Consider the following 25,896-nt stretch of genomic DNA (forward strand, 5'->3'; position numbering starts at 1 on the left):
AGAATTTTATCAATACATATTTAAACATTATAAGACTAAGAAAAACATAGCTGTAGTTAGTGAATTGAGTTGGGTCAACATTTGAGAAATCTCATTCTGCTGCGGGATTTTGAAGTAGTACGTCATCCCTTCAGCTTTCTGTTTCTGTTCTAATCTAGGAATAAAAATAAATCCTCCCCCCTTTTCCTTATCAATAATTAGTTTAGAAAGTGTTGTACTAAGTACAGACATAAACCAAGGCAAGACATTTTCTTTTGTATTTGCAGAAAAGGCAGTCATGGTTTATGTTTTGCTTTGGTGTTTTGTTTTGGTTTTTTTTAAGGTTCAGTTTTTCAACTTGGTATGAATTTGCTTCTGAAATTTACACAGTAGAAAATACTTTTAAAAATACATGATAATAAACAGAAGCTTAATATGCTACAATTTCAGTGGAAAAACCCCCAACATTCTAAGATAATGATCTGATTTTTATTTCTATTCACCATTCTTGTTCTTGCTATCAGTTTTAGTATCTAAAGTACTATATTCTTCTGTCAAGCAAAATGACAGTATTTTTATCAGTTATCTAGAACAGATTTTCTGTAGAATACAAACAGTTCCTTTCACATGCATAGGTTTTCCTGTTCTGTATACTGTTATGCTGAATTTTTTTAGAACTAACTTATTAAAAAGTAAACAATCATTAAATTATCTTTGACTGGAACTAGAAATACTGCCAAAAAATTATCAAATTGTTTTAAAAACAGTGGTTTTTTTTCTCTTTGAGATTTCATTGACTTGATTTTTCAGACTTCACATAATGCTATATTAGTCACTTCATTATTTTGCTCAGGAACAGCCTGGACTGGTTTGTTTGATTAAACTATCAAATAATCTTTGTTCCAATCCATTTGTAACACAAGCATATCATTATCATATCATTCTTTTCAGTGCTTTGAAACATCCCAAGTTTTTCATAACATAAGCAGCATCTCTAGACAGAATTGTGGCACACTTTTAAAACTGAGGCAAGTTATCCAGACCTAGTAATTTAAATAATGCTCCTAAGCATTACCTGAAGCTTTTAGTTGGAAAAAGAGTGTTTGTCAAGGGAAAGATTTAATCTAACTTATTTTCAAGTGCAAAACAGGTACTAAGGACGTCCTTTTTACTAAATTATTTTACCTTCTAAAAACACATTATTGATGACTTCCTTTTTTGCCTTAGAATTCTTCATACTTGAATACTTTTTGGTTCTTGCACTAAAGACATGAAATCTGAAAGACATCTTTCAAATATCTGTGACTAAAAGAGAAGTCTTCATTGAGAAGCTCATTATTTCAAGTTAATTGTTACTTTTTTATCTCTACACATGTAGAAACTTAATGTTCAGACTTCACTTGGAACATACAAAAGAAGTCTGACCAAAATTAATGAAGTTGCACTATTTGTAGTACTAAACTCTAATGCTAAATAATTTGAGTATTTGGTTAAACCTTACTGAAGAATTGCAACCTGGTAGCTATAGCAATGATTTACTTCGAAAAAGATTTTATATTCAAGGGGATATTGTGGGAGCAGGCATTCAAAATATCTTTCCTTCATGTGGTCTTTCAGCAATACAGAACAAGAGAAGAGACCTACAGAAGGAATTGTAAAGAATTGGCATTATTTTTAGAGAGACTGATCAGCAGTTCTGGAGTGTTTGATTAAATTAAACATTTGATAGAGTGATACGCTATAGTGATAGAAAGAATATGGGTTTCCATTCTTAGGTCTGAAAGTGCTAGAGAAACATCAAATGCCTACTCGCCTTTGAGTAAGATATACATTAGCCCCATTCTGCAGACTTGAAATTTGGTGCATGCCTGCTGGGTTGCATTGTTGTGCAGGAAGTCTGTGACCAAATTAGGAACAGAATCAGAATTCAGTGGGTTTTATTCAGTGTGGTAGGGGGAAAAAAAAAAAAAATCTACATACTGTATTTTTTTTAAGCATAGTCACCTTTCTGGATTTTCTGTTTTGAATAGGAAATGAGGTGATTAGAGTTTGAATGTTTGGAAATGATACCCCTCAGTAAACTTCTGGATGGAGAATCAAGTTGCTCTTTGACAATTATTAGGATAGACTGACTTTTAAATATTTTAATTTGAAATCTTTCTCATTTTCTGAGTAAAATTAAAATACTTTTGTAATTCTGTATCCATCAATTTAGCGTAGTCCCGTCCCGTCCCCCCCCCCCCCAAAGTAATGGGATTACTAATTGTGCTGGTTTTGACTGGGATAGAGTTAATTTTCTTCACAGGAGCTAGTATGGGGCTATGTTTTGGATTTGTGCTGAAAACAGTGTTGGTAACACAGGGATGTTTTCCTTGCTGCTGAGCAGTGCTTATGCAGAGTCAAGGCCTCTTCTGCTTCTCACCCCACCCCACCAGCGAGGAGGCTGGGGGGGGGCACAAGAAGTTTGGAGGGGACACAGCCGGGACAGCTGACCCCAAATGACCAAGGGATATTCCAGACCATATGATGTCATGCTCAGCATATAAAGCTGGGAGTGATGGCCTGGGGGGGGTTGCTGCTCGGGAACTAACTGGGCATCAGTTGGTAAGTGGTGAGCAATTGCATTATGTGTCACTTGTTTTGTATATTCCAATCCTTTTATTAGTCTTGTAATTTTATTATTGTTATTATTATCATTATTAGGTTCTTCCTTTCTGTCCTATTAAACTGTTCCTATTTCAACCCATGAGTTTTACTTTTCTTGCCGCAATTCTCTCCCCCATCCCACTGGCTGGGGGGAAAGTGAGTGAGTGGCTGCGTGGTGCTTAGTTACCAGCTGGGGTTAAATCATGACATTAGTTCCATACAAATTCAACTTTATACAGATAAGTAAAACCAATGAAAATCCATTTTGCATTTAAAACAGATGCATTAAAGGAAATATTACCTGTGGTTACTGAATTGAACCTCTTGTTTTGGGTCACTTGGTCCTGCATGATCTTAGAACCTGTAAATCCTTTCCACATAGCTCATTTTTATTCAGAGAAGAAAATCAGCTTTTGCACCTTTTCAAGTTTTTAAGGACTTTAAGCTAGGCATTGAACTGATCTAACTGAATAATTTGAAATAAAGAAAATACCCCCTTTGCACTTGTAGAGAACGCTAAAGCTGTCAGAAGTTGGTTTAGTACTTCCAGACATGTGTGTGCTAGGTTCTGGTAACTTCGAACTTGAGGCGGGGAGAGCAGGGGAGAGAGAGAGAGAAAAGGGAAAAAACCCTTTTTGCCACAATTATATACTGTATAATGTTTGCTTACAAGACTGGTGAAATGTTACTTGAAACTTCCTGTAGATTTTAAATTGAAACTTTAAATAGGTTTCATTACACCCCCCCCCCCTCTTTTTTTAATTTAGAAATGTTCAGTTTGATCATGATGCTCCTACTGTAATTTTGATTTGTGGGCGAAATGTTGATAACATTGAACCATTTTCCTTCAGAAATTTCAAAATTACTGGTTTTGCCTTTCTCTGAAATGTACAACACTAACAGAACCGAAAAATCAAGCCAAAATCTGATTTTCAGCCATAAGAAAATTTGCCTAAAGCACACTCTTACTCTTGGCCTTTCATGTAATAGCCTTTTCATATGAAAAACATCACTGCCCTTCATTCTATGTTGTAGTTTGCAAGTTTCCAGAAAAATTCTTCCTGTTTCCTGTTGCAGTGTTCTCATTTCTGGGAGGTGGAAGATGGGCCAGTGGATTTACTCTTTTAAAGGAGTTTTTTATCTTCTGGGCTTCAATCTTTGTTTCAGATATTGCATTTGTGTCTGAGGAGTTATGTTCCTCAGAAACATAAGGTTTGTAGAAAGGTTTTAGAAGTTTCTCATCTTTGTTGCTCTGAAAATTCATGAGTTACATGAAATCAACTATAAATACATTATCTGCCAAATTGAGTATATTAAATGTGCTATAGTAATAGTTCTTTCCTGAAGATGTCTGCTATTACTGTGAAGTTGAGTGTCTTCCTAACCATGGCAGGTTGAGCTATAAGCAAAATCTTGTACTCTAATTTACACTCAGTAGTTTTTTTTTATTAAGAGATTGATTCTGCAGTGTGTGGGCAGATCGCTGCTATTGGGTGCAACTTACTGCAGTTTGAAAATATTTAAGGTAATAATCTTTAAGTTAAATATCTTAGTAATTGGGAAGAAAGTTTTTTAATGGTTTCTTCGTGGTTTTTTTCACCTGTTTTCATGAAAGCAGTTCTTCAGAACTTGTCTAGGAGATGTTAGATTTACCTCTGTTTTTCAAAAAATGCTATTTTTGAAAACTGAGTCTTTTCAAGCCTTCATTGCCCCAAAGTTTCTGAAACCCTTTTGAATGACTTTGGGATGGCTGCTAATTCTGCAGGATGGAATGGGAGTTTAAGTTACTGGCTATGTGAAACTTTTGCCCTTCATTATAAGACTTAAGGATCTGGCTGGGTTTTGGGTTAAAGTAGTGGGTTATTATTGGTAGGTTTTCCCACTGATTTGTGGGACTGGGGATGACTGTAATTGGAATAGTCGAGTATGTATGTGATGCTTCCTCTTGCAAACTGGTTGCCTCCATCTTAAATTGTGGAAGATGCTGAAACCATGAGAAAACACTTCCTTTGGAAAGATAACTTCAAATTACTGTTGACAGCAGAAAAAAGTTTTGCCACTGTTCATCTTGCTTAATGTGAATGAGAAGAAAAACCTAGATGTTGAGCCTTATGATGTTTCTTTTTTAACTTGGATGTCTGGTGGAGGGAGAGAGGGTCTTGAATCTTTAATAAGCTTTTTCTGAACACTGGTTATTGAAAATAAACATGTTAAATTTCCATTTGAAAACTAAAAACTAAAACCAGTCCTTTATTTTCAGTAGTTGTGGGATTGGAGTTTTGTGTGTTTGGTTTTTTTGCTTCTTGAAAATGTTTCACTAGTTTCTTGACTCGGGAGTCTTGTAGAGTAGATAAATGCTGCCTTTTAAATGTTTAATACAAGCTGAAATCCTGGCTTTTCAAACTTTGTATATATGATAGACAAAGGGAAGGTACAGACCCAGTTTTCTCTTTGCCTGTTAATCTGAAAGCAGTCCTGTAGGCTTTCCTACTAAGCATGTCTGCTATGTTTCTAGATTGAACGCTTAATCTTGTTTTCATGTGGTTTACTTGGAACATCCTGTGTGTGGTGCAGAGGAATACAGATTAGGAGACAGAAATAATATATTCACACACACTGTATTAGACGTGCTTATAGGCAAAGGACAATGTAAAGCAATTTTATCAGCTGCTGTATGGCATGACAGACTTTACAAAGGAATTTGAATATAGTAATGCAGCACAGTTGAAAGAGGAGGTGTGAGGATGATTTCATCCCACGTAGATGGAAAATATCTAAATGTCTAGAAAAACTGGAAAACTGACCTCTTTAACAGCCTTAAAAGGTATGTAAAAGCACGATGCTACCATTTTAGATTGCAATATTAAAATGTTTATTCCAAAGTGCTCTGGAGGGGTCTGTGTGTTTCCTCCCTCGCCCTTGAAAGACCAGAACTATTAATACCCATGTAAATGTCCAGATTCAGAAGATGTGCAGGTTGTTTTATGTTGTGGGCATCTAGCCATTTATCAGTCCTTCCAAGTATAATCAGCTCGAAGGCTGGAGCGGAACCCTTCCAGCAGCCCGCTTTGCCTGCCAAAGAAAATTCAGCCACTGAATTGGTGGAAATTGCTGACTGGTCACTTAGAGACTGCTCCTTATTTAAGTGGTAAACCAGCTTTTCAGCTGCGGCAGCCTGTGCTGCATATAGAAAATCCCGTCCATCCACAGCAGTCGTGAATTGTGATAGCAAAGAAACTATTCCTCCTATTTCCATTAATAAAACGAAATTACGTAGTAGTAGTAGTAGCAGCAGCATGGCGGTTGCCCATTATTAGTCTGGATTTCCTAAAGGGAGGTGCAAACCGGCAGGAAGCCCTTTTCTTTTTATCCCTTCTTGCTCACCCAGGAGAAGGCCGGGAGTTGTTGCGGTGGGTTTTTGGCTGTCGATGTCGGATGACACACCGCATCCTAGGCGTTTTGGTGCTGTTCCGGAGGAGCTGCAGACCCGCAGCCGCGGCTCCCAGGGATTTCAGGTCCCGGCGGCGGCGGAGCTGGCGGAGCTGGCGGCGCGGCCGGCGCTGGCCGGGCCAAGGCGGCGGCAGCCGCTTGCCCGTACCGCCCGGTGGCAGGGCCCGCCCGCCGCCGCTCCGGTTTCCCCGGGCGAGGCGGGCCGCGGTGCAGAGTAGGAAGCGGTACCGGGCAGACCCCGGGGGTCGGCCCTGCCGGTGCCCGGCGGCGGCGGGGCACGGCCCCTGCGGCAGCCTGCTCCCGGGAAGCCTTGCGTGCGGCTTTACCCGGCAATCGCCTTAAGGGGACAAATTTAGTTTAACGGCAATCCGCGCTTAATCTGCCGGAGCCCCGGGCGCCTTCGGGGAGCGCGGGCGGGCGGCAGCGCTCGGCCCCGGCTCGGGCAGCCAGAAACTTCTGGCAGCTTCCCGGCTCGGGCCCCTCCTCTTAAAGCGGCAGGGCCCGCGGCGGGGCTGGCCGGGCTGGCCCTGCACCTGCGCCCCGCGGCTGCCAGGCAGGTCCCCGGGGAAACGCTGGTCCCGTCTGCTGTTCTGACGTCCCTAACGAGCTGAGCAAAATCGCCCGGGCTCCCTTTTCCACCGGCAGCCTTGTCGCAGCCAGAGCATCGAACCGGCTGGCTGCAGCTCGTTGGGGAGCTGCTCAAACCGCTGGTGATGATCAGCTTCCAGTAGTCAGCACCCTGCTTCAGCGAATGCTGGGGAAGGTCTTGCCCCAGTCTCTTTCCAAAACAGCCCTTCCGTGCTCCCAGCCTGACTGCGGCCCCACACTCCCAGGGGAGCGAGGCCTCTGGTACAGCACCCCACCGGTTTCCGTCTGGAGAAGGATGTCCATCTCCTGTTGTCACCCAGCAGAGCCTGCTCCCCTTCTGGTAGCCCGGCCTCAGTCATTAGTGCAAACAAAATAGTGATCCCTCACGTAAGCGCCTGGTTGGTGAGTGGTTTTGATGAGACTCTTAAATACTAGTCTTCTGCCAATAGTAAAAAAGAAAAAAGCAAACCTAGAGATTATCATCCGCTTCACTTTTCCCTTCCTCCTCCTTCCTGTGTGAACGGAAAGATGGTTCGAGAGACTTACAGAGACATTGAGAGAGAGGAAATCTGGGATGTATATTGAAGCTGCTCTGAATGAAAGAAGTTCATGATCTCATTGTAAACGGATGATGGCATGTGCTGGGCATACTTTTCAGTTTTCGTGTTGAGCAAAAGTTTATTGATGGTTTTATGATATGCTACTGAAAAGATGATTCTCCTCTTGCACTTTATAGTTTGTAGATATTATGTTCTGATATAAAATGTAAATGCAGATTCAGAGTACCTTGTTTTAAAATAGAATGAAGGCTGAGACTGCAACCCAGAGATTTGGAGACAGTAACCTATGAGACTAGTAGAGTCATCTCAAAATGAAGTCTTTAATAATTTTAAGAAGCTCAGAACTTCTTATTGTAGGGTAGTCCAACGTTGTGTCTCCCCCTTCCCCTTAAAGACCATTGCAGTGCTTCTTGTTAAGAGAATTTCAATATGTTTGTAATACCTTTTCCAAGATTACTGAATTATGTTCTCAGATTTTAGCTGCATTTTAACAGACTATTTTTTTCTGGTAACCTGCACTGAAAAGCAAAGAAAGAATAAAAACAAATCTTGGCAAAGCATGTCAAAATTAAATAGGCAAAGATACATTCACTCTGAGTGTAAGGGTGTCTATTAAATGACGTAAGCACAAAGCAGAGAAGGGATAACAGAAAGGTAAAAATAGCTGTATACTTAATTTTAATCTCTAATTTTGGTGGAATTGAATAAAATCTGCTTGAGAACAGGTGACTCATTTAGAGTTCGTGAAAATGACAAAGTCTTGGTAAGGATTATCTGAAATTAATGCCAGACTTTGATCATTACTGTTTACTTTTCTGGTTTGCATTCTCTGTGATGCAACACATCTTGCTAGTTGTTTTAACTTACGGCTTTCAACTGATACTATCAGTCAGAATGAGGGAAGTATTTTGAAAATTTCAGTTGAGTGAGTTGGGGGAAAAAAGCCCACATAATTTCTGTTGCAGCGGAATAATAAAATTGCAGAAAAATTCCCTATGTGTATCCACTGAAGAGTTCACATGGTTATTTTAAAATGTATAATGATTCATAGTGGTAATTAAAGAAATGCATTTCATCAGTATAAATTTTCCTCTCAAAAGCCATTCCAGTACTGTATTTTTAGTAAACATACCTACAGTGGTAAGCAAATGGTCCATATGTTTGCTATTCTTTTGAAATTACTCTATTTACAATGGTAGATACAAATAACTCATTCCAGTGAATGGAGTTAGCTATTGTAAGAGTAACTTTAGGAGATTTGGGCTAGGGATTGATGTTAATTTGTGTGGTAGTAACAGAAATCAATTCTTACAGCTGTTCATTCTTCAAATGAATATTGTTTTTGGAAGAGGCTTTTAAAAAATAAGCCAGAGTAGTGATAAAGTAATCACTAATATTGGTGATTATACTCTTAATAAGAATTTAAAATCGTGTTTTAAAGTTTGATTGTTGACTTGCCTGTTCCTCTGCCATAAACTTCCAAACAAAGACCAGAACTTCAGATTGTCTTGGTTCCCAGCATTGTAGACATCTTTTTCTTTTAGTTAAATGCTCAGTAGTAGTGAAGAAAAAGCATTCTTCATTTTCTGTAAGTTAACATTATGAATTGGTCTTTCAGATAGTTTGTTTGGCTGTATAAGGAGGTATAGACTGATACTGACACAACCAGCTCTTGAAGTGTTTGTTTATAGGAGAATTCTAGTTATGTCCATATGTGTGGACCCATCTGGGATCTGTCTGTCTTGTTAAAGTAATTTCAATACTCCACGCTTTAAGCGTGGAAGATGAACTGGCATGAAAGACTATCAACATTGTAGTGCTGAAAGAGTTTCTTCACTAAAGAGCAGGGGAGAGCAGGAGGGATGCTCCCCTCTCAGAGCTTTACTGACTTTGCAAGAGAATACATCGTTGCTTTCCCATGTTCAGATATGTATTGCGTGAAGCAGCCACTATTTAGTACACTGTACTGAGAGTACAAAGCAAAACCAAGTCTATCACTGAGTCCCTGTTTCAGCATCCTTCCAAGTGGAGTAAGAGAAAAGCATTGGAACGTGCCTTGAAGGCAAGTACATTTACATTGTTGGACAAGCAAGGAGGGAATGAATTTTAGAATCCCCACACTCTTAACAGATACCTCATTAATCTCAGTTGAGTTTTATTGTTATTAATTCTAGAATAGGAACAGATATGTGTTCATGGATATACTACCACGAGAGTAGTATATCCTAGTACTCTGCATGCAGTCACGTACCATGCATGCAGAGAGAGAGAGAAAGAGAGGGAGGCATTCATTAGAGCATTCATGTTTCTGGTGGTCTTAACAAATGCAAATTGGTAACAGTTTTCTAGTACTCTGAAATATATTCTGTTACCTGAAAATGAGAGGTAGGATTGAACAGAGTCAAGGTAAAAACATCATTAATATGGAGTTAACCACTGTAGCATCTCATGTCTCTCAATTTCAAGTTTCGCAAAACTTAAATTTCTGAAAAATCATGCATTGAAGCATTCAGGTACATACTTGCATGCCTTTACTTCTGATATATTGGAGCTGGAAACAGCCAGTGGGAATTACCTGCTGCTGAGTGCAAGCACCTCAGTGTCAAATAGTAGCTCTGAGACCTGCGAAGGAGATCACCTCTATACCCTTCCCACAAAGAGCCTGGATATGCCAGTTGCCTCTTGTAGGCTGTGTTTGAATCCATAGGGGTACAGAAACATGATGTGGGCTTAGACAAGGGCTTACATCTCTCTTCCCAGCTCTTATTTGGGGCTGCATGGAGGATTGCAGCTCTTGGAAACATACCTCACTCTTGCTTGTCACCCTCTGCCTTCTCTCTTCTGACCCATATTCTATGAAGTGATAGGTGGTTCAGTTATCTAGAATATCCTCCCCCAGATTACACTAGGAGAGGCTGTATGAGAGAAGATGGACCTCCTTTGAAAGAACAGAGCCTTCATGAGCTCACTCTGCATACTAATTAGACCCATGTTCTCCTGCCCCCAAAAATACGTATTTCCCTCCTCTTCTATTTTGTGTTTCCCTGTTTGGGTGTCACCTGTTCCTCTGTTGCTTGTTACAGAAGCTTGTCTTTTGTCTGGGCCCTTCACCTTCATTGTGCCTTTATCTTACTGTTACTCTCCTACTGTGCTCTGCCCCATGGGCCGCTCTCCTGGTGAGCCCCCACCTATGTAATTTACTTTATTCAAAAGTGAAAAAGCAAAGTCTCTTCAGAGTTGTTCTGCTTACTAATGAAAAATGAACCTTAATTATTTGAGGAAAAGGAACACCAGTGTCTTCATGAGACTCATCAAATCTTGAGGCAACTAAAGGAGAAGGTAGAACACTTGGTTGGCCTTCACCATTGCAGCAGAACTGGTCATCTGCTGTATCTTCAGATGGTGCAGAGGTTGGATGGAGGTGTATGTGGTTGCAGACAACTGAGGTATCAGTTTACGGTAGTCATTGTGGTACAGGTACGCTGTCAAGTTAAGTTTTATTGGGCTGTTTTGTAATGCTTTGCCCACAAGAGCTAGCAAGACCATGACAGCTATATTGCCAGTGTCCAGTAATCAAAACCCAGTTGTTTTCCTTTCTGTTCCAGGCCATTGATGAGCCTCCCTATCTAACAGTGGGCACTGATGTGAGTGCGAAGTATAGAGGAGCCTTCTGTGAAGCCAAGATCAAGACAGCAAAGAGACTTGTCAAAGTCAAGGTATGTGGTTTTCCTGCAAATGCTTTTTTGGGGGAAAAAAATCCCATCATCGAAGTTCAAAACAGCACAATGTGAAACTTCTTTATAGCCTCAAGGCATCTAAGAGGCTGTCCTTTCCTTGGAGGCTGGCAGTGCAGTCTTTGAAATAACAGTAAGCTTATTTTTGCTGGGAGGGGAGGGGTTCCCGCCACCCCCACACAATTAAATACATTCCATTTCTTTCACTGCTTTGTCATCTGCTTACATCCAGTGTTTGTGGCCTTCAATGCCATAGGCTGACCTTAAAGTAGTTGATCAAAGTATGACAAATGTAGGCTTATGTATGGGAGAATGTTATTAGAAAATGGCTAAAACTCCTCAAGGTAGGTTTAATGTGGTTTGTTTTACTTCGGGAGCACGGGTCACTGCCATTTAGCAGTGGCAACTAGATAATGCTATAGGAATAAGATGAAACCCTGCTGTCTTCCAACAAAGACTTGGCATATTGAGTCCTACAGAATAGCAAGCAGGGGATCTCACCTAATCTATATGATGACTAGTTAATAATTGAATGAATCAATATAAGCCGCATGCAGTACAAATAAAAATTGTGGAGAGGGAATACAAGAGATACATTTTAACATCCCTTGGAAATTTAAAGTATCGTTTCTAGAAATGAAGAGAACAATGTTTGGGCTTATAGTAAGTCTACACTGCAAAATGACCTTATATTTCTGTTTGGATAATGTTGCCCTAAAAGCTTCTAATCTGGGAGCAGGTCCTGTTTTTCTGCTCTGCTTCTTAACCTCATACAGAAATACAACAGAGCAAGGATCAAAAGCACTTACGAAAAATAAATTAGATTGTTGCTCTGCAACAGAGTTATAGTGGCAGAATATTTTTCTTATATCTACTGTAAATATAAGTGAAAGTGTGTGAATTGTGAGTGGTGATAACCTGTTACAGAAGAGCCTCCATTATAAATTGTCATGCATTGCTTGAATCTGCCCTCATGCTATGGCTGATTTTTGCCTCTAGTATGTGTGAGGGAGAGAGCAGGCTATCTCCAAAAGCCTTGGTGGGAAGGACTATTGTCACTTAATAATAATGTTAACTGTAATGAGAAGATGTTAGTCTTAAACTTGACATCTTTAAAAAGCCTTTAGATCAAATGAATGTGGTCTTTTCATTTCTTTAGTCATAACTCTTAACAGCATCAGCTGGTCTGTGCTTTACAGCACCATTGAGTTTAAGCAACTAGGTATTGGTATTTAAGCTGTTAAGTATCAGTATTTAAGTACAGGAATTGTGTTGTGCCTAGATCAGTGAAGTCTTAACTACTTTCAGCTCTTCAGAGGCCTTTCAGCCCACCTTCTTAGATGGCCACTTGCACTTACTTGTTGATAAATATTTTCTTACGGGTTTATTACTTGTAGTTTGGTCACTGCAATGTTTTGCAGAAGGATCTTGAAATGAAATGGAATAGAATTTTTACTGTAAGTTGTTTGTGGAGGCTGTGCCTAAAGCCCTGTGGATTCAAGTTTGTGTGTGTGCGTCTTCGCTGTTACTGTATAGCTTAGGGCAGTTAAGCCCCAGTACTGTCATTGCTTTGTAGAGTAATGTGATTTGTGGTTGAGGAGGTTTTTTTGTGTGAGTGCAGTAACTTGTTTACATTGTCTTTCTTCCACCAGGAATGTATATTTCCTGAACTTAACAGTGACCCATTGATTTTCTCTAAAAATCTTCTCAGCTCTTTCTGGCACATGCAGACTTCCCCCAGTGTTAGCTCCAACCAAGATTCTTGTTGTCAGGTGTACTTTGTCTGGAATTTTCGTAGTTTATCTGCTGCATTTGTTTTCCACTTGTTTAACGGTTTCTTCCGGCCCCAAAGTATTTTATGCCCTAATCGCCTAGAACTACTGAGGAAAAGGAAAGTTAGTTAACTTCACGATATCAATTTTAGTTTGAAGCTTTCATTTAAGTTTTATAACTAGATGCTCTGTTGAGAAAGGAGGATGACAACAAGATTTTTTCAATATGGAGTATGTCATCTTCAGGCAAGTAAAATACATTTAATTGTGTCTCCTTTTACCAGCTTTTTTCTTCTGTTGAATTCTGCTTCCTAGACTAGTTTGAGGGATACCTTCATAGTAACTTTTTTATCACCAGTATAATTTAATAACTTTATTCAATATAATGCAAGTGCTCTGTATTTATCATTTCAATATCAATAGGTACTTTATTTCACAGTTTAGCAGTCTTTGGCAGGTTCTGTACACAGTACGGAATTGTACGTTAACAATGTAACTGCATTACATACTTTGCCATGAAAAGCAGTAAAACTTAAGATTTGCCTGGACTTGTGAAAAGTGTTGAAGGCAGGACAAATTTGACTAAAGGGAAGACTTTTGGTGTTAGAAGAGTGGTAGTCCACTTCATCTTCATCGGATCTGTTACAGCTTTTCTTAGAGAGGTATATAAGCCAGTTTATTTTGACAGTGTCTCCTAAAACAATTAGCACCATCATCCATACCCACTTGTATTTGGGCACCTTCCACAGAAGTTTCAGAAGAAACTGCTTTCTGTGTAGGTCTTTATTAAACAGAAACTAGTGAAGCATCTGCTGTATAGAGCCTACCAGGACTGTCTTTTCAGGATGGTGAAGAAAAGGGAAATTTCAGCTGAATTTAACCAGGTTGATGATGTGCTGAATGTCTTAATCTTTTGCCTGAGACAGAAAGGATCCACACTGACAAATACTATGGGAATTAAAACCCCCAATAACAAATACTGACATTGCTTTTCTCAGCTTCAAGAAAGGCCAGGGGTGTCACACTGAGTTTGGAGTTTGGGTATTTCTGTTAATAACCAGTATTTTTTTTTTTGAGTACGTATGAATATCTCAGGAAGCAAAAAGTGTTGTTGTCAAAAATCTTCTCCCCAAAAAGAGTCAAAGCCCCAAGGCATCTTTAAAAAGAAAAACCATTCTGGGATACGCAATAGTGATTTGCTTTGTTTACTTTTCATCATAGTACATTGTGGCTGGCTCATGGTTTTGGATAGAGTTCCTTTTTGCTGTAAAATACGTTTAAGATAATTACAGAAAGTAAATAAAAACAGATGTCTCCTAAATCAGAGTTGATATACTGGATATTTCATATGAGCCAATAGTGACCACAGGTTTCAGATTACTCTGCATCTGAACTGAACTTTTGATTTCTAGATAAATCCCCCAAAAGAGAGGAATAAATATCTGTATCTGTCAGGCTGAAGTTCAGAAGCATAGTCTTTGCTTAATTAATTGCTAGCCTGAATCCTTTGTCTGGCTTTCAGGTTAAAAAGTATGATTTTGTCTGTCTGGTGGACAGAAGGTATTTACCCATCAATAGGTGGGATGATACAGCTCTAAAAAGAAAATACTTTCACAACAGTATGTATTGCTGTGGTTCTAACAGAAGATGGACAAGGTGACTATTTCATGAAGTAGCACTTGGAAGGCAGTAAAGCATTTTTAGTGCATTTGTTTTCTAATCAGCCAGTCAAGGTAGGCTCTCCTTAGTCCTAGTTGTAAGTGCTGTTCTCAGCTGTTTGCTCCTTTCAAGGTTTACAAAACTCCTTAAACTCTCTTCCTGAGGAGGCTGAATAGGAGAATTGGTGTTAGAGGACGCTGTTGTTCTGAAGGAAATTTTGCTATTGGTGTGTGCTATGGAGAAACTCAGCAATAGTGAGAACATAACCTTGGGTACACTCATGAACCAAGTCCTTGGATTTAATGTAGGATTACTTTAGTTGAGAGTTACTATTACATGGCTGAATCTCATGTTACATTCTTAACTTATTGTGCATACTAAATAAAATATCATATACTTCCACCAAGCTGGTGAACATCAGAACATAAGTTGTGTGTGTTAATAAAATGTAAATAAAATGTAATGCCAGCATTTTCTGTTTCCCTGAATTTTAAAATCACAGTGGAAATAAAACTTCAGGTGTAATTGATAGGAGGATCCTGTGACTTTCAGTGTGACCAAGTTAATTTTGAGTGAAATGAATGGTGAATATCTGTAGCATCTGATACAGATATCTTAATCATAAGTTTGAATTTCTAGAACTTTTTTTTTCTGAGGATAGCATGTGTGGGATTAGACAGAGCCAATGACATGGGAAAATACCTTGGAAATACTTACAGGATGTACTTATTCTAGTTTTGAAAGACTGAAAAGTTAGCCATCCGTACATTTACTTCCAGTTGACTAGCAGCTGTTAACTAGCTGTGTAGGCTAGGCTGACACTAACTGAAAGGCTATTTGGGTTTTTCATTTTGTTTAGTTGACAGCAGTGTCCTGTATTTTTTTTTGTGAGTCTTTCAACCATGAGTGAGGAAAATGCACTTTAATCAGCAAAAGCAAAAAAAACCCAGTGATTATGGGGTTAGATACAGGTGTTAAAAATGTTTGATTCCAGAACATTGAAATAGAAATGTTTCTTAAAAATTATTTATGCTCAGAACTCTTGAAACTTTCTCCTTTCTTGGTGTGGTGCTAGAGCAGTACAATTCAAATCATTAAGAGAACTGCAGAGATCGTTTTGAGCCATGAAACACTGTTGGCAAACTGTTATTTGTCACTTCCTTTAGAGGTAATGCTTCTGTTCTGAAAGATAAACAATATTTTAGAAGTTTTGACAACTGAGAAGTTGTCTCCTCGTATTCCTAAAATATATAAATGAAACACAGTTTTGAGCAAGTGGAATGATTATGGTGACTAATAGTAAAATGAGGGTAAGAGAAGGGCCGTTGACATCTGCATGTGCTTATGCTGCTCAATTGTATCAAGTGATTGTCAGTTGAATTATATTTTTTAGGTAACTTTTAGACATGATTCTTCAACAGTGGAAGTGCAGGATGACCACATAAAGGGTCCCTTAAAGGTAATAAATTTGTTTTATATTTTGCTAACACTTTGAAAAGCATTCTTTTTCAGTATTTGACATAAATGTGTATATGCAGTATGGGGTGAAAGTGGAAGGTTCAATTTACTACACAGGCCAGACGGGATCATGAAGCATAAAAGGTAATGCTGCAAAGCTAGAGTTAGTATACTCTTCATGTTAACTTTTTCCTTTGTAGTTAAAGGTGATGCAGCATACAGGCTGATGCAAGCCTCTTTGTTCTTTTTGGCCTTAAAGCTAAGAAGTTTGGCTGGCTCTGATTTTTAGTCACTGTTGCTTTGGAAAACTCAGCTGGAGGATTTGATGGGCAAGCTCTTACACAAGAGAATGACATCACTGACATTGGTTCTTGTTCCCCACCTGCTGGCAGGAAATAATCAGCTCAGTTAGTTGGCTGATTTTAGAGGAAAGAAAGAAAGAAGTTTTAAGGGATACAAATATATTCAAGTGAAGCTGGAAAAGTATGGTATATTTATATGGTATATTTAACATAGAAACAGGTTAGAAATTAACTCTGCTAAATACAAAAGTGTTAACTTCATTGCCTGTTTTGGAAGCTTTCCAGTGCTAAGTGGCTTTTGTATTTTAGGTAGGAACTGTTGTGGAAGTGAAGAATCCAGATGGAACATACCAGGAAGCAGTTATCAACAAATTAACAGATGCAAGTTGGTACACTGTAGGTAAGAGAAATAGTTACATCTTTGAATAATACTCATGACTTAAAAATAAGCTTGTGACCTGGACATGTCTTAAGCACAGTGAGAGAGATTATTTGAGATGCTTAGGTATTCAAAGTTTTTATAAAAAAACCCGCCAAAACTGAACTTCTTATTTGGGGGGGTTGTGAGCAACTGTACTCTTCACAATGTGGAACTGGGACCCCAGATAAAGACCTAGTGAATTACTCTATTATTGGTAACTACTTCTTAGATACTTAATATACTGTTGTTAAATATTCTGAAGCAAAGTATGCTACTTCCTTAAAAAAGGGAAAGAAGTGCTTCTGAAACAGAAGTTGCAATACTTATTTTTCCCTACTCTCGGACTTTGCCCTGATAACAGCTGCTGTAAAAACAGACACAGCTTGTTTTTTAAGAAAATCTTTTCCTGTTCGTTTTCCCTATTTTCTAATGTGACATTTCAGACTTTAGATGATGTATCCACATGCCCACAAGCAAATACAGCTTTTTTTTTTTTCCCTTTAAGTATTTTTTTTAAAGGTTTTATATACATGGGTTTACTTTTTGATGCTGTGTACCAGTAGATCAATGTGTCTTGGGGAAAAGTGGTCAACTGTAGAAGAACGTATATTCCGTCTGTGCGCTGGTAGTCTTAAAGGTACTACACAAAGTGTATTGATTCTTGAGAAACTACATATTCCTCTCCTTGGAAGATAACTGGGACATGGGAAGATGAAGACCAGGTCTTGAAAGAACATTAGCAAGACTTGGTTGTTTTGAGTTATTAAGGGTTGTTATTGGTAAAGTTATGTTGAACAACTAGGGAAAGACTAACTTTTCCTAGTCACAGTCCTTTTAGAAAGGAATAGAGCTGTAAGTGTAGATAAGACCTAGATAAGTGTTGCAGAAAAAAATACCTGTTTTCTTGTTGGAGAAGTAGAATGTAGGAGTAAAGGAGAGACCAGGTTAGGATGGGGTGAAACATGAGGTATAAAGACAAGATTAACTTTATAGATAGTGTTTTGGTAATTAGTATAGAAGTGGATCAGATATGACAGCTTTTAAGAACAAATGATATAGCTGGTGTTAGAACTATGTTGTATGTATATGTTTATATTTCTGAGAAAGCATGAGGTTAGCAGTTCAGCAAGAAGAGTAAGGTAGGAGTCTATGTGGATTAAATTTTGAAGGTAGGTGTCATGGAGTTGCAGTGTGTAAATCAAAGTAGATATCTGTCAAAAATCCTAAACTTGAGAAATAGGAAGAGGAGATGTAAGAGTTGAGACTGAAAACAATATTTTGTAGATAAAAGCAGACAAAAGCATGTTGACCTTGCAAAATCAGTAAAAGTAGCACAGCTGCTGGCTGTGTAATGCACTTTGAGAGAGAACTGACTCTAGCAGCGGATGATTAGAATAATCTTTGTCACGAGGGTGAGTGGAATGAGACTGAAATTATCTTTACAGACGGTGATGACTTTGCAGATCTGAGTGAAAGTCCTACTTCAAGGGATAGCTGCCACTTACCAGATTTCAGAATTAGCATACCTCTTAACCAGCAGTTATCTAATGTTGTCCTAGCACTTGTTGGGAAGTTTCTAATTACTTGCATTGTTAATGATTTTGTGAATAAAATTACTATGGTTTAGTGAAAAACTTTGTGACAGGACAGATCTGAAGTAGTACCTTTCCAGAAGTTGTTACTTAAGACCATTTATGCCACTGCAGCAGCAACGTGTACAATTTAGAGGAATAACCATTTTTGGGCTGCTTGAGAACTCTTTTAAAAAGTATGGGCAAGGTTGCTTTAAGAGCATCCTTGTCTGTCTTATATTCATAAGATATCTGACTAGAAATTGTACATCAGTTTGTTTATATGTCTTTTTTTGTGCTACTACTTTCCTACCAAAGGAAGATAGGAACTAAGTTAAATTAAAAAAAATCCAACTGGTATAGCCTTTTAAAATTAGTATAGCAGTTATGTAAATACATGAAGTGTCCTTAGTTTATTTGCCTATAAAAGTTCTTCAGAAAGCTCAAGGTATCCCAATCCTGGTAACTAGATACTGTTTCATCATTCATATAAATGTGTCTTTAGAAAGTTTAAGGGATAGTCTTAACTCTGTGTTTACTAGGAGGAGAAAAAAATCATAGGATTGTTTGCTTTACTAAAAATGCAGAATTATGCATGTTCAGAAGTAGTCTTATCCCCTTCTGCACTTTTTTTTTATTACATTGCTTTTTCTCAGAATTCAGAGTGGTTTTATTTGCATGAAATTGCTTCTTTTTTTTCTTTTTCCTTGCAGTTTCAGCATAGATGTTTTTAAATGCATTACACTCCTGTATGTCTGCTCAGTAGATTGTTTTGAAGATGTTCCATTAGATTAGAATGTCATACGCATTACAGCCGTATGTGCTGTGCTGGCCACACAAGTCTTTCAGGGAGGTGAAGCTTTTCCTTTGAACGTATTCATGTTATGGAACAAGATTAAGAATCCCTCTGGCAGGGAAGAGGCCACAAGCAGATTACCACATAGGATACATAATGCAGCTACCTACCTAGCTCTGAATAGGTTTACCTCTGTTGTAGTCAGCTTATCCCTTGAAGTGGATAGATTATTTTTTTTTTAAATCTGTCGTTATGTAAGGAGACTGTTATGTTAATTAACACGAACTGAATTAGGAACCTGCTGCCTTCTACTTCACTTAACCAAGGGGGGGCTTAATTATGCGTTGACCATTTGAGACGCAGCTCCAAATCTGTGTTTTCTTGTGCAGTTCTTGCCCTTGGTACTTTCCAAAAAATCTTGAAGTGACAGATCTGCATCTATAGCTGATATTTTATCACTAAACAGTACTCAAAAAGTTACTGTAGTATAAAACACAGACTGGGGAATGGTAGTTACAAGGGAAAGTTTGTTTATCAACAGTACTGAATTTTATATAGGGGTGAAAAATTCTCAGAACTAGGTACAAGTTACTTTCCTATCAAATAAATACTAGTCAAGAATTTTGATGGACCTTGTTTCTTTTTGTATATTTTTACTTAAATTAGTAAATGATGAAGTGAGTATAGCACCCACTATCTGAAAGCCAGACATGGCTGAACATTAATCTCTTTAATCTTGCCAGGCATCTTTTGCTGGTTGACAGCCATTCTCCTAACACTCTTATTTTGACTCTTGTTTGTGGAAGTGTTTACATATTTTTAGTTTTCTGCCACAGTTCTAAGGAGACTGACAGAATCAGGCTCAGCAGTACTGTGGATGGACAGAAGAGGAGATTTGAATGATGGTGAAAGAGACATGTTAAGAAATTGCTGAAACTTTTACCTTTTAATGTAATATTTTAATCTAATGTTGGGGTTGTTTCTTGTGCCCCCGAAAGTCTTCAAGGTCGCTGCAGTGTGGGGACAAGAATAGAATTGTTATCACAGTTGGGGAGGGAGCGGAGGTCAGTTCTTGTCTCACTGAACAGTGCAAGCATAGCCCAAGAATTAAAACTTATCACCAAATATTTGTCTGTTAAGTACCTGTAGAAGACTCCACAAAAGCTTTCTTTTTATATGACCAGTTTATCAGCTTCTGAAGATCCCACCTTGAATGTGGGCAGCACATTTCAGGATTCAAAGGGATAAAGTATGTAGCTGAAGCCAACTGTATTATGAACTTGTTTCCAGTTGACCTAGTGATAGCTGAGGTAGCAGAAAGTCTAGAAACCAGGAGCTCCACGGTTCTCTCTCTCCAGCTGGTTTTGATGACTGTCTGCACTTTGATGATTATCTTCCTTAGGCTGATATGACTGTTCTTTTATAGCATAGTTGAATGAAGTTAGTAGAGAAAGATGTTGAACTTCCATATAACATTAAACTGTAACTTTTTTCTCAAAATATCCATTTATGTTTCTTCATAGTAAGCATAGCTTCCAATTGAATATTGTAGGAGTTCTGGTTATGTAACAAAGTTCTGTAAAAATTGAAAATGTTTGAAGAATAGTTTTTCAGTTCTACCTTGCGTTGATTTTTAATTTTCTGTCCTGATCCATGAATTGTCTGCTCAACTGTTGATTACTTAAGATTACATTCAATATATGCAAGCATGGAGTAGCTACGGTGAGACAGCAGCTTATGTACTTGGTCCATCTGTGCAAATGCTTTACTGGATATGCAGCAGTATCCAGGTACAGCTTTGTTGTAAGGACTGTCTACAGGAATGTATATCTTATTCTTTCTGACACCTAAATCAATCACTTACTGATATCCTGATTTAAAAAAAAAAATAATGTTTTTTTTTCCTTGCCTTACTTCTTACCTGGTTACAGTATTTGATGATGGTGATGAGAAGACTCTTAGACGCTCTTCCCTGTGTTTAAAAGGAGAAAGACATTTTGCTGAAAGTGAGGTAATTGAAGAATTTTTATACGACAACTTTTTATTTAGAAAAATTTAAAAGTGGTATTTTTAGTACCTCAGTCTTCAGTATGTTATGTACATCCATGCTACTAAAAATGGGGATTATGTAAAATACAGTCTACAGAGTCTGGCTTGTTCTTTTTTTTAAATCAAGAAATACAGTTAAATTTCACCAAATTTGTAAGTTCAGAAACAAAATCTGCATTTCATATTTTTCATTTTTTTATTATTAGTGCTTCACAGATTGTAGAACACAAAAAAATGGCAATCACACCACTACTTTGCTTTATATAAAAAAAAAATCTGTAAGTATTAGTTGGAAAAAATCAAAACATGGTACATGAAAAAATTAATGTACATCTTTGGTCAGAATTAAGTTCTGCTAGATTTTAGGCAGATGATCAAGTCTAATTTGTAATAGCTGATAAACTTAAAAGATCGGTACTTTTCTTTTAAAAGGCAAATTATAAGTTGCTGTTACCTGTTAATTTGAAGACAGTTATCAGTATTTTGGAGCTGGTTCATGTCTTAAAGGTGACTTGCATATTAAAATATGCAAACATTTGTAGCAAATTTCAAATAGTTAAAATTTCAGAATAAGGGTTGTTCCTTCTTACTATGTAAGACGATGTGGACTGATGCGCAGATTTATGTAAACATGTTAGCTTATTGGAAAGCTACTGAAGACGGGGGTTTTTGCTCTACATAAATATGCTTTATTATTGTAGCCAGCTGAGCTTGTTGCCTGCTCACTGTGTTCTTTGTGAAGGTACAGATGCCTTCTAGAATCCCCAGTCAGGTTTGAACACATGTAAAGAGGGCCTAATTAGATGCCTAAATCTGGTTTCAGATATAAATGCCATAATTTTAAAGATTGTGTTCCTTTGATTAACTCTTTGTTATTAATGATCAGCACTCCTGAAAATTAGATTACTTCTGTTCTATAAATATGATTTTAATATGGTTTCAGGACTATTAATTTAGAGTAAGCAGGTTGAAAATGTTAGTCTATATATATATTACTTTGCGACCAGTTTGGCTAAATGAGAGTCATTTCAGATTATTTTGTCAGATTCAAAGAAACCTTACATTCAGGTGACTCCTACTTTTTATTTTATCATTCTTATTGTCTTAGCTTTTGATGTCTTGCCAAAAGTCACGGCTACGCAATTCCATTGTCACCAACCCTCAATGAAACACATGGTGTGCATTTCTAATAATTACCTCATGATTGCATAGCTACTCAGCAGGGAAAATTGCATCTCCAGTTTCTCTTTGCGATTAGACCAGTACCAAAAGATTGTATTGTTCTGATGTTGCTTTAGCTTCACCTCTGACATCCCAAGTGTGTGGGATCTTTTGGGGTGTCCACAACACTCAGAAGTAATCATGCATCTACCTTAAGATTTAAAAAGCCAATTTTATTGTCTCTATGTTCAGTTCTGTCTGACACAGAATACTTTTGAGATTCTTGTTAGTGTTTCACATTTAAAAATTCATACATGACTCAGAAGTGTAATATGGAGGACCATGTTTACTTTGGAAAGCTTTATGCCTTCTTTCAAAGAACAAGAATAAGTGCATATACAAAAAACTCTGTGTGCCAGGAGCCTTCAAATCTGGAATGGTTATCATTTAAACAGATAACAACATTCTTAGGGAAAGAAGATACTGCATGTCCATGAAGTCTTTCTGTTGATGCTTTAGCATTCTCCCTGAACAGAGAAAGTTCCTTCTTTCTCTCCCTCTCTTTTGCTTTGATGGTAATACAGCATCAATTAGCACCCTCTCAATTATCAATATAGCACATCTTTTAAATTGTTTTAGAATTTTTCTCTCCCATATCAAATTATGAATTACTAACAAAAATACAATTAACTTGTCATGTTTGCTGCTACTGAGTTATCTTGTAGTTTCATTTCATAGGGGACCTTTGTTCATTTATAAGTAGATTACTGGGTGTTTAGTCTGATGATAGGACAGGCAGAAAATTCATCCTGTAGAGATGGAGTATCCCAGGTCAGCAGAATACCTGATACTTAATTCTCTGTGTTTGAATGGTCCAAAGGCAGGACTTCTGGGAAGAATTGTCTGTGTGTGTTGGACAAAAGTTAATTATTCAGAGGTGGGGAGAAAGTGTTGAAATCCCCCCCTCACCCCCCCCAAACCAAAACACATTACTCTTTGAAATTAAAGCAGTGATGTGTCTGCTGTACTTCTGTATTTCTTTTGTAATGAGAAAGTCTCTCTATTGACAAAAATTACTTTAACCAGATTATACAAACTTAGAGTTTGGAGAGTAACTTATGCCAGGCTTTTTGTATGTGTATGTATATGTATTTTTTTCATTTCAACAGACATTAGATCAGCTTCCACTCACAAATCCTGAACACTTTGGAACTCCTGTCATAGGAAAGAAAACAAACAGAGGAAGGAGATCCAATCATATGTAAGTTTAACATCTTTATATCTGTGCTGTCTGTATATAATTGTGAAGCTGTCAGTGTTTGTGGAGTTTTATTAATTGTATGGTCAAGCTTCTCTTATTCAAAAACCAGGAAACTATATGAAAAGTGTTGTTTAGCACTCAGACTGAAAGTCAGTTTTATGTGTATTGTTGCATGCAAGAATTACAACAAGTCTTCATGTAATCAGTATTTAAAATGGTACTGGGTGTAGGCAAGTGGGTTTTCCTTGTTTTTGTTATTTAAGTGAAAAAAGAAAGTGGCATACCAAGTGGAAAGGCGTTGTTAAGCTATATTCAGAAGCTTCTCTGTAGTAGAATATTAGTATTATAAATGTGTTGGACTCAACTAAGACCATTACAATGCAGTCTTTGTCCAGCTGACATGAAGTTGTTGTAGAAGGTACTAGAATCGTCATGTAGACCTTTAGTTTCTCACTACAAGGTCTCTGAAGGGCTTTTAGAAATAGGCGAACAGTATTGTGGATTGCAGCAAAGTGTTTGATAGAAAAACAAAGTTCAAGAGTAGTGCCTTGATTTCCTAGGTACCAAAATTCTTGGTAGTTGTGATCTTGAAAAACTAGTGTTAATACTCCACTGGCTGTTGTTTGTTGTTTGTGGGTGGGGAGGTCTTTTTGTGTTTTGTTTTGGTTTTTTTCAAAGTTTTGAGGTGGTAGTGGTTGGGGTTACCTTTTCATGCTCTGTCTCTTTGATAGCTTGAAATAAATATTACCCTCTATATGTAGAGGTACTATAAATTTACTCAATTATTGATTTACTAATTTGTGATGTATTGAAGGAAAAAGAGGGGAAAAAGCTGGCATGTACCACAGAAAATGTGATTGCACCATCACTGGTGTCTGTGACTGGGTTGTTGTCTCCTCTGTTTCCCTAACTGTACAGGACATTATTGGGGCAGAAACAACACACTTATCTTTATCTTATGATTAATACTGATTGAACTGTGTAAAAAGACAAATTGCATAGGTACTGGTATAACTGAGCTAGGTTGCAATCGCTCTAAAATAGTCCTGACTTTCTCTCTAGTCCTTGACTTCTTTCTCTTGCCACAAGAGATTCTCAAACCCCAGAAAGCAGCCTGAAAGACTTTCATACTGTACTTTAAAAGAAATCACTGCTTTAAGAAAGAATGTTGGGGGAAAAAACCCCAATGCTTTATCAGCACTGCAAATGATGACATAAAATTAGGGTGGGGAAAATGAAACATAGAAATTCACCTTAGACTGTAAATCAGTCTTGTTACACAAGTGCTAACTGTGAGTCTTCTGTTAATATCGAACTCTGTACTCAAAAGTATTTATGTGAAAAATGGAAGATAGCTTTTAAAATTGTGCTTGCTGTGCTCATTGAACATGCTGTGTATTTTCTGAGAATTAACCTTCAAAGTGACTAGTAAATAAAATATAGAGAGAGAGCCAGGAGGGCTGATTTTTTTCTTTTTTTAATCAGTTGCAGGTAATTTTAGTTGGAGTAGTTTTATACATTTAGACTCCCCATATGGTTAAAAGCAGGTGCAACTTTGTACTGGAACAGTCGAAACAATGAGCCAGAACCTTTTTTTAATCAAAATATATTTGCACCTTTGCCCATCTACTTACATTGTAACACTTCATTCAGTGTGACATTGAAACAGTCATTGAAATGCTTCACTGCACATCTTTAAAGAACTGTTTCAGGATAAATAGACTTCTTTTTCTCTTTGCTATTCATCTTCATAGCTGATGTTTCTTCTTCGGATATTTGTCCTCTCTCAAAATAGCTTTTTATTCTGTATGGCTGTTAAAGTAAAAGCATAGAGAGATTAAGAGGAAAGACAAAACTTTTTAGCTTAATGTTGGTCCAAAACAACAACTGCAATATTTTTGAACAGTGCTTCACTAGGGCAGAATTCTCATTTTTAATGTCCTGACTGCATTTCTATTCCTCCATATGGATGCATGGTGATGTTTTGTTTGGTTTTTGCCTGAATTACATGTAGGTGCGCCTTTCTGAGTTTGTAATGTTTGAGTTGTTACTACGATATCCTTATAAATACTTCTATTCATTTCTATCCTAAAACACTTAACAGGCTATTCAAGTCACTATTATTTATGCCTCTTTGACAATGAGCATTGGATCTCCTGTAATTATAATAGGCAAGTTTTGAATAGTTGAGTTTTAAGTCTTTTTCTGTTGTTTAGTCCTGAAGAAGAATCTTCATCCTCTTCCAGCGATGAAGATGAAGATGACAGGAAGCAAAGTGACGAGTTATTAGGAAAAGTTGTGTGTGTGGACTGCTTCAGTGTGGATAAAAAGAAAGCTCTGTGGTTTCCAGCTTTGGTAAGAGTTTCATCTTTATTTTAATTTTGTAAAGATTTATTCATTTTCTAGGCACCAAAGAAAGGTGGGGTTTTTTTTGTTTTGTTTTTTTTTTTTTTTTTTTTTTTTTATTTTTGATGGATTAATCTGTATTT

General features: G+C 37.6%; 1 protein-coding gene across 3 annotated transcripts in view; it reads left to right on the top strand.

The window, feature by feature from the left end:
* The window catches only part of ARID4B (AT-rich interaction domain 4B), a 93,830-nt gene that overhangs the window by 21,160 nt on the left and 46,774 nt on the right, over nucleotides 1-25,896 (top strand). For 2 of the 3 annotated variants that reach the window (XM_075043256.1, XM_075043258.1), the window contains exons 3-8: nucleotides 10,829-10,939; nucleotides 15,782-15,847; nucleotides 16,458-16,548; nucleotides 20,868-20,947; nucleotides 23,316-23,407; nucleotides 25,624-25,762. In XM_075043256.1, coding sequence (XP_074899357.1) covers nucleotides 10,829-10,939; nucleotides 15,782-15,847; nucleotides 16,458-16,548; nucleotides 20,868-20,947; nucleotides 23,316-23,407; nucleotides 25,624-25,762 — 579 coding nt within the window. The remainder of the gene's footprint in view (nucleotides 1-10,828; nucleotides 10,940-15,781; nucleotides 15,848-16,457; nucleotides 16,549-20,867; nucleotides 20,948-23,315; nucleotides 23,408-25,623; nucleotides 25,763-25,896) is intronic. The other variant, XM_075043257.1, reaches the window with a different exon arrangement.

This window comes from Buteo buteo, chromosome 12 (assembly GCF_964188355.1).
Source record: "Buteo buteo chromosome 12, bButBut1.hap1.1, whole genome shotgun sequence".
Classification (NCBI taxonomy): Eukaryota; Metazoa; Chordata; class Aves; order Accipitriformes; family Accipitridae; genus Buteo; species Buteo buteo.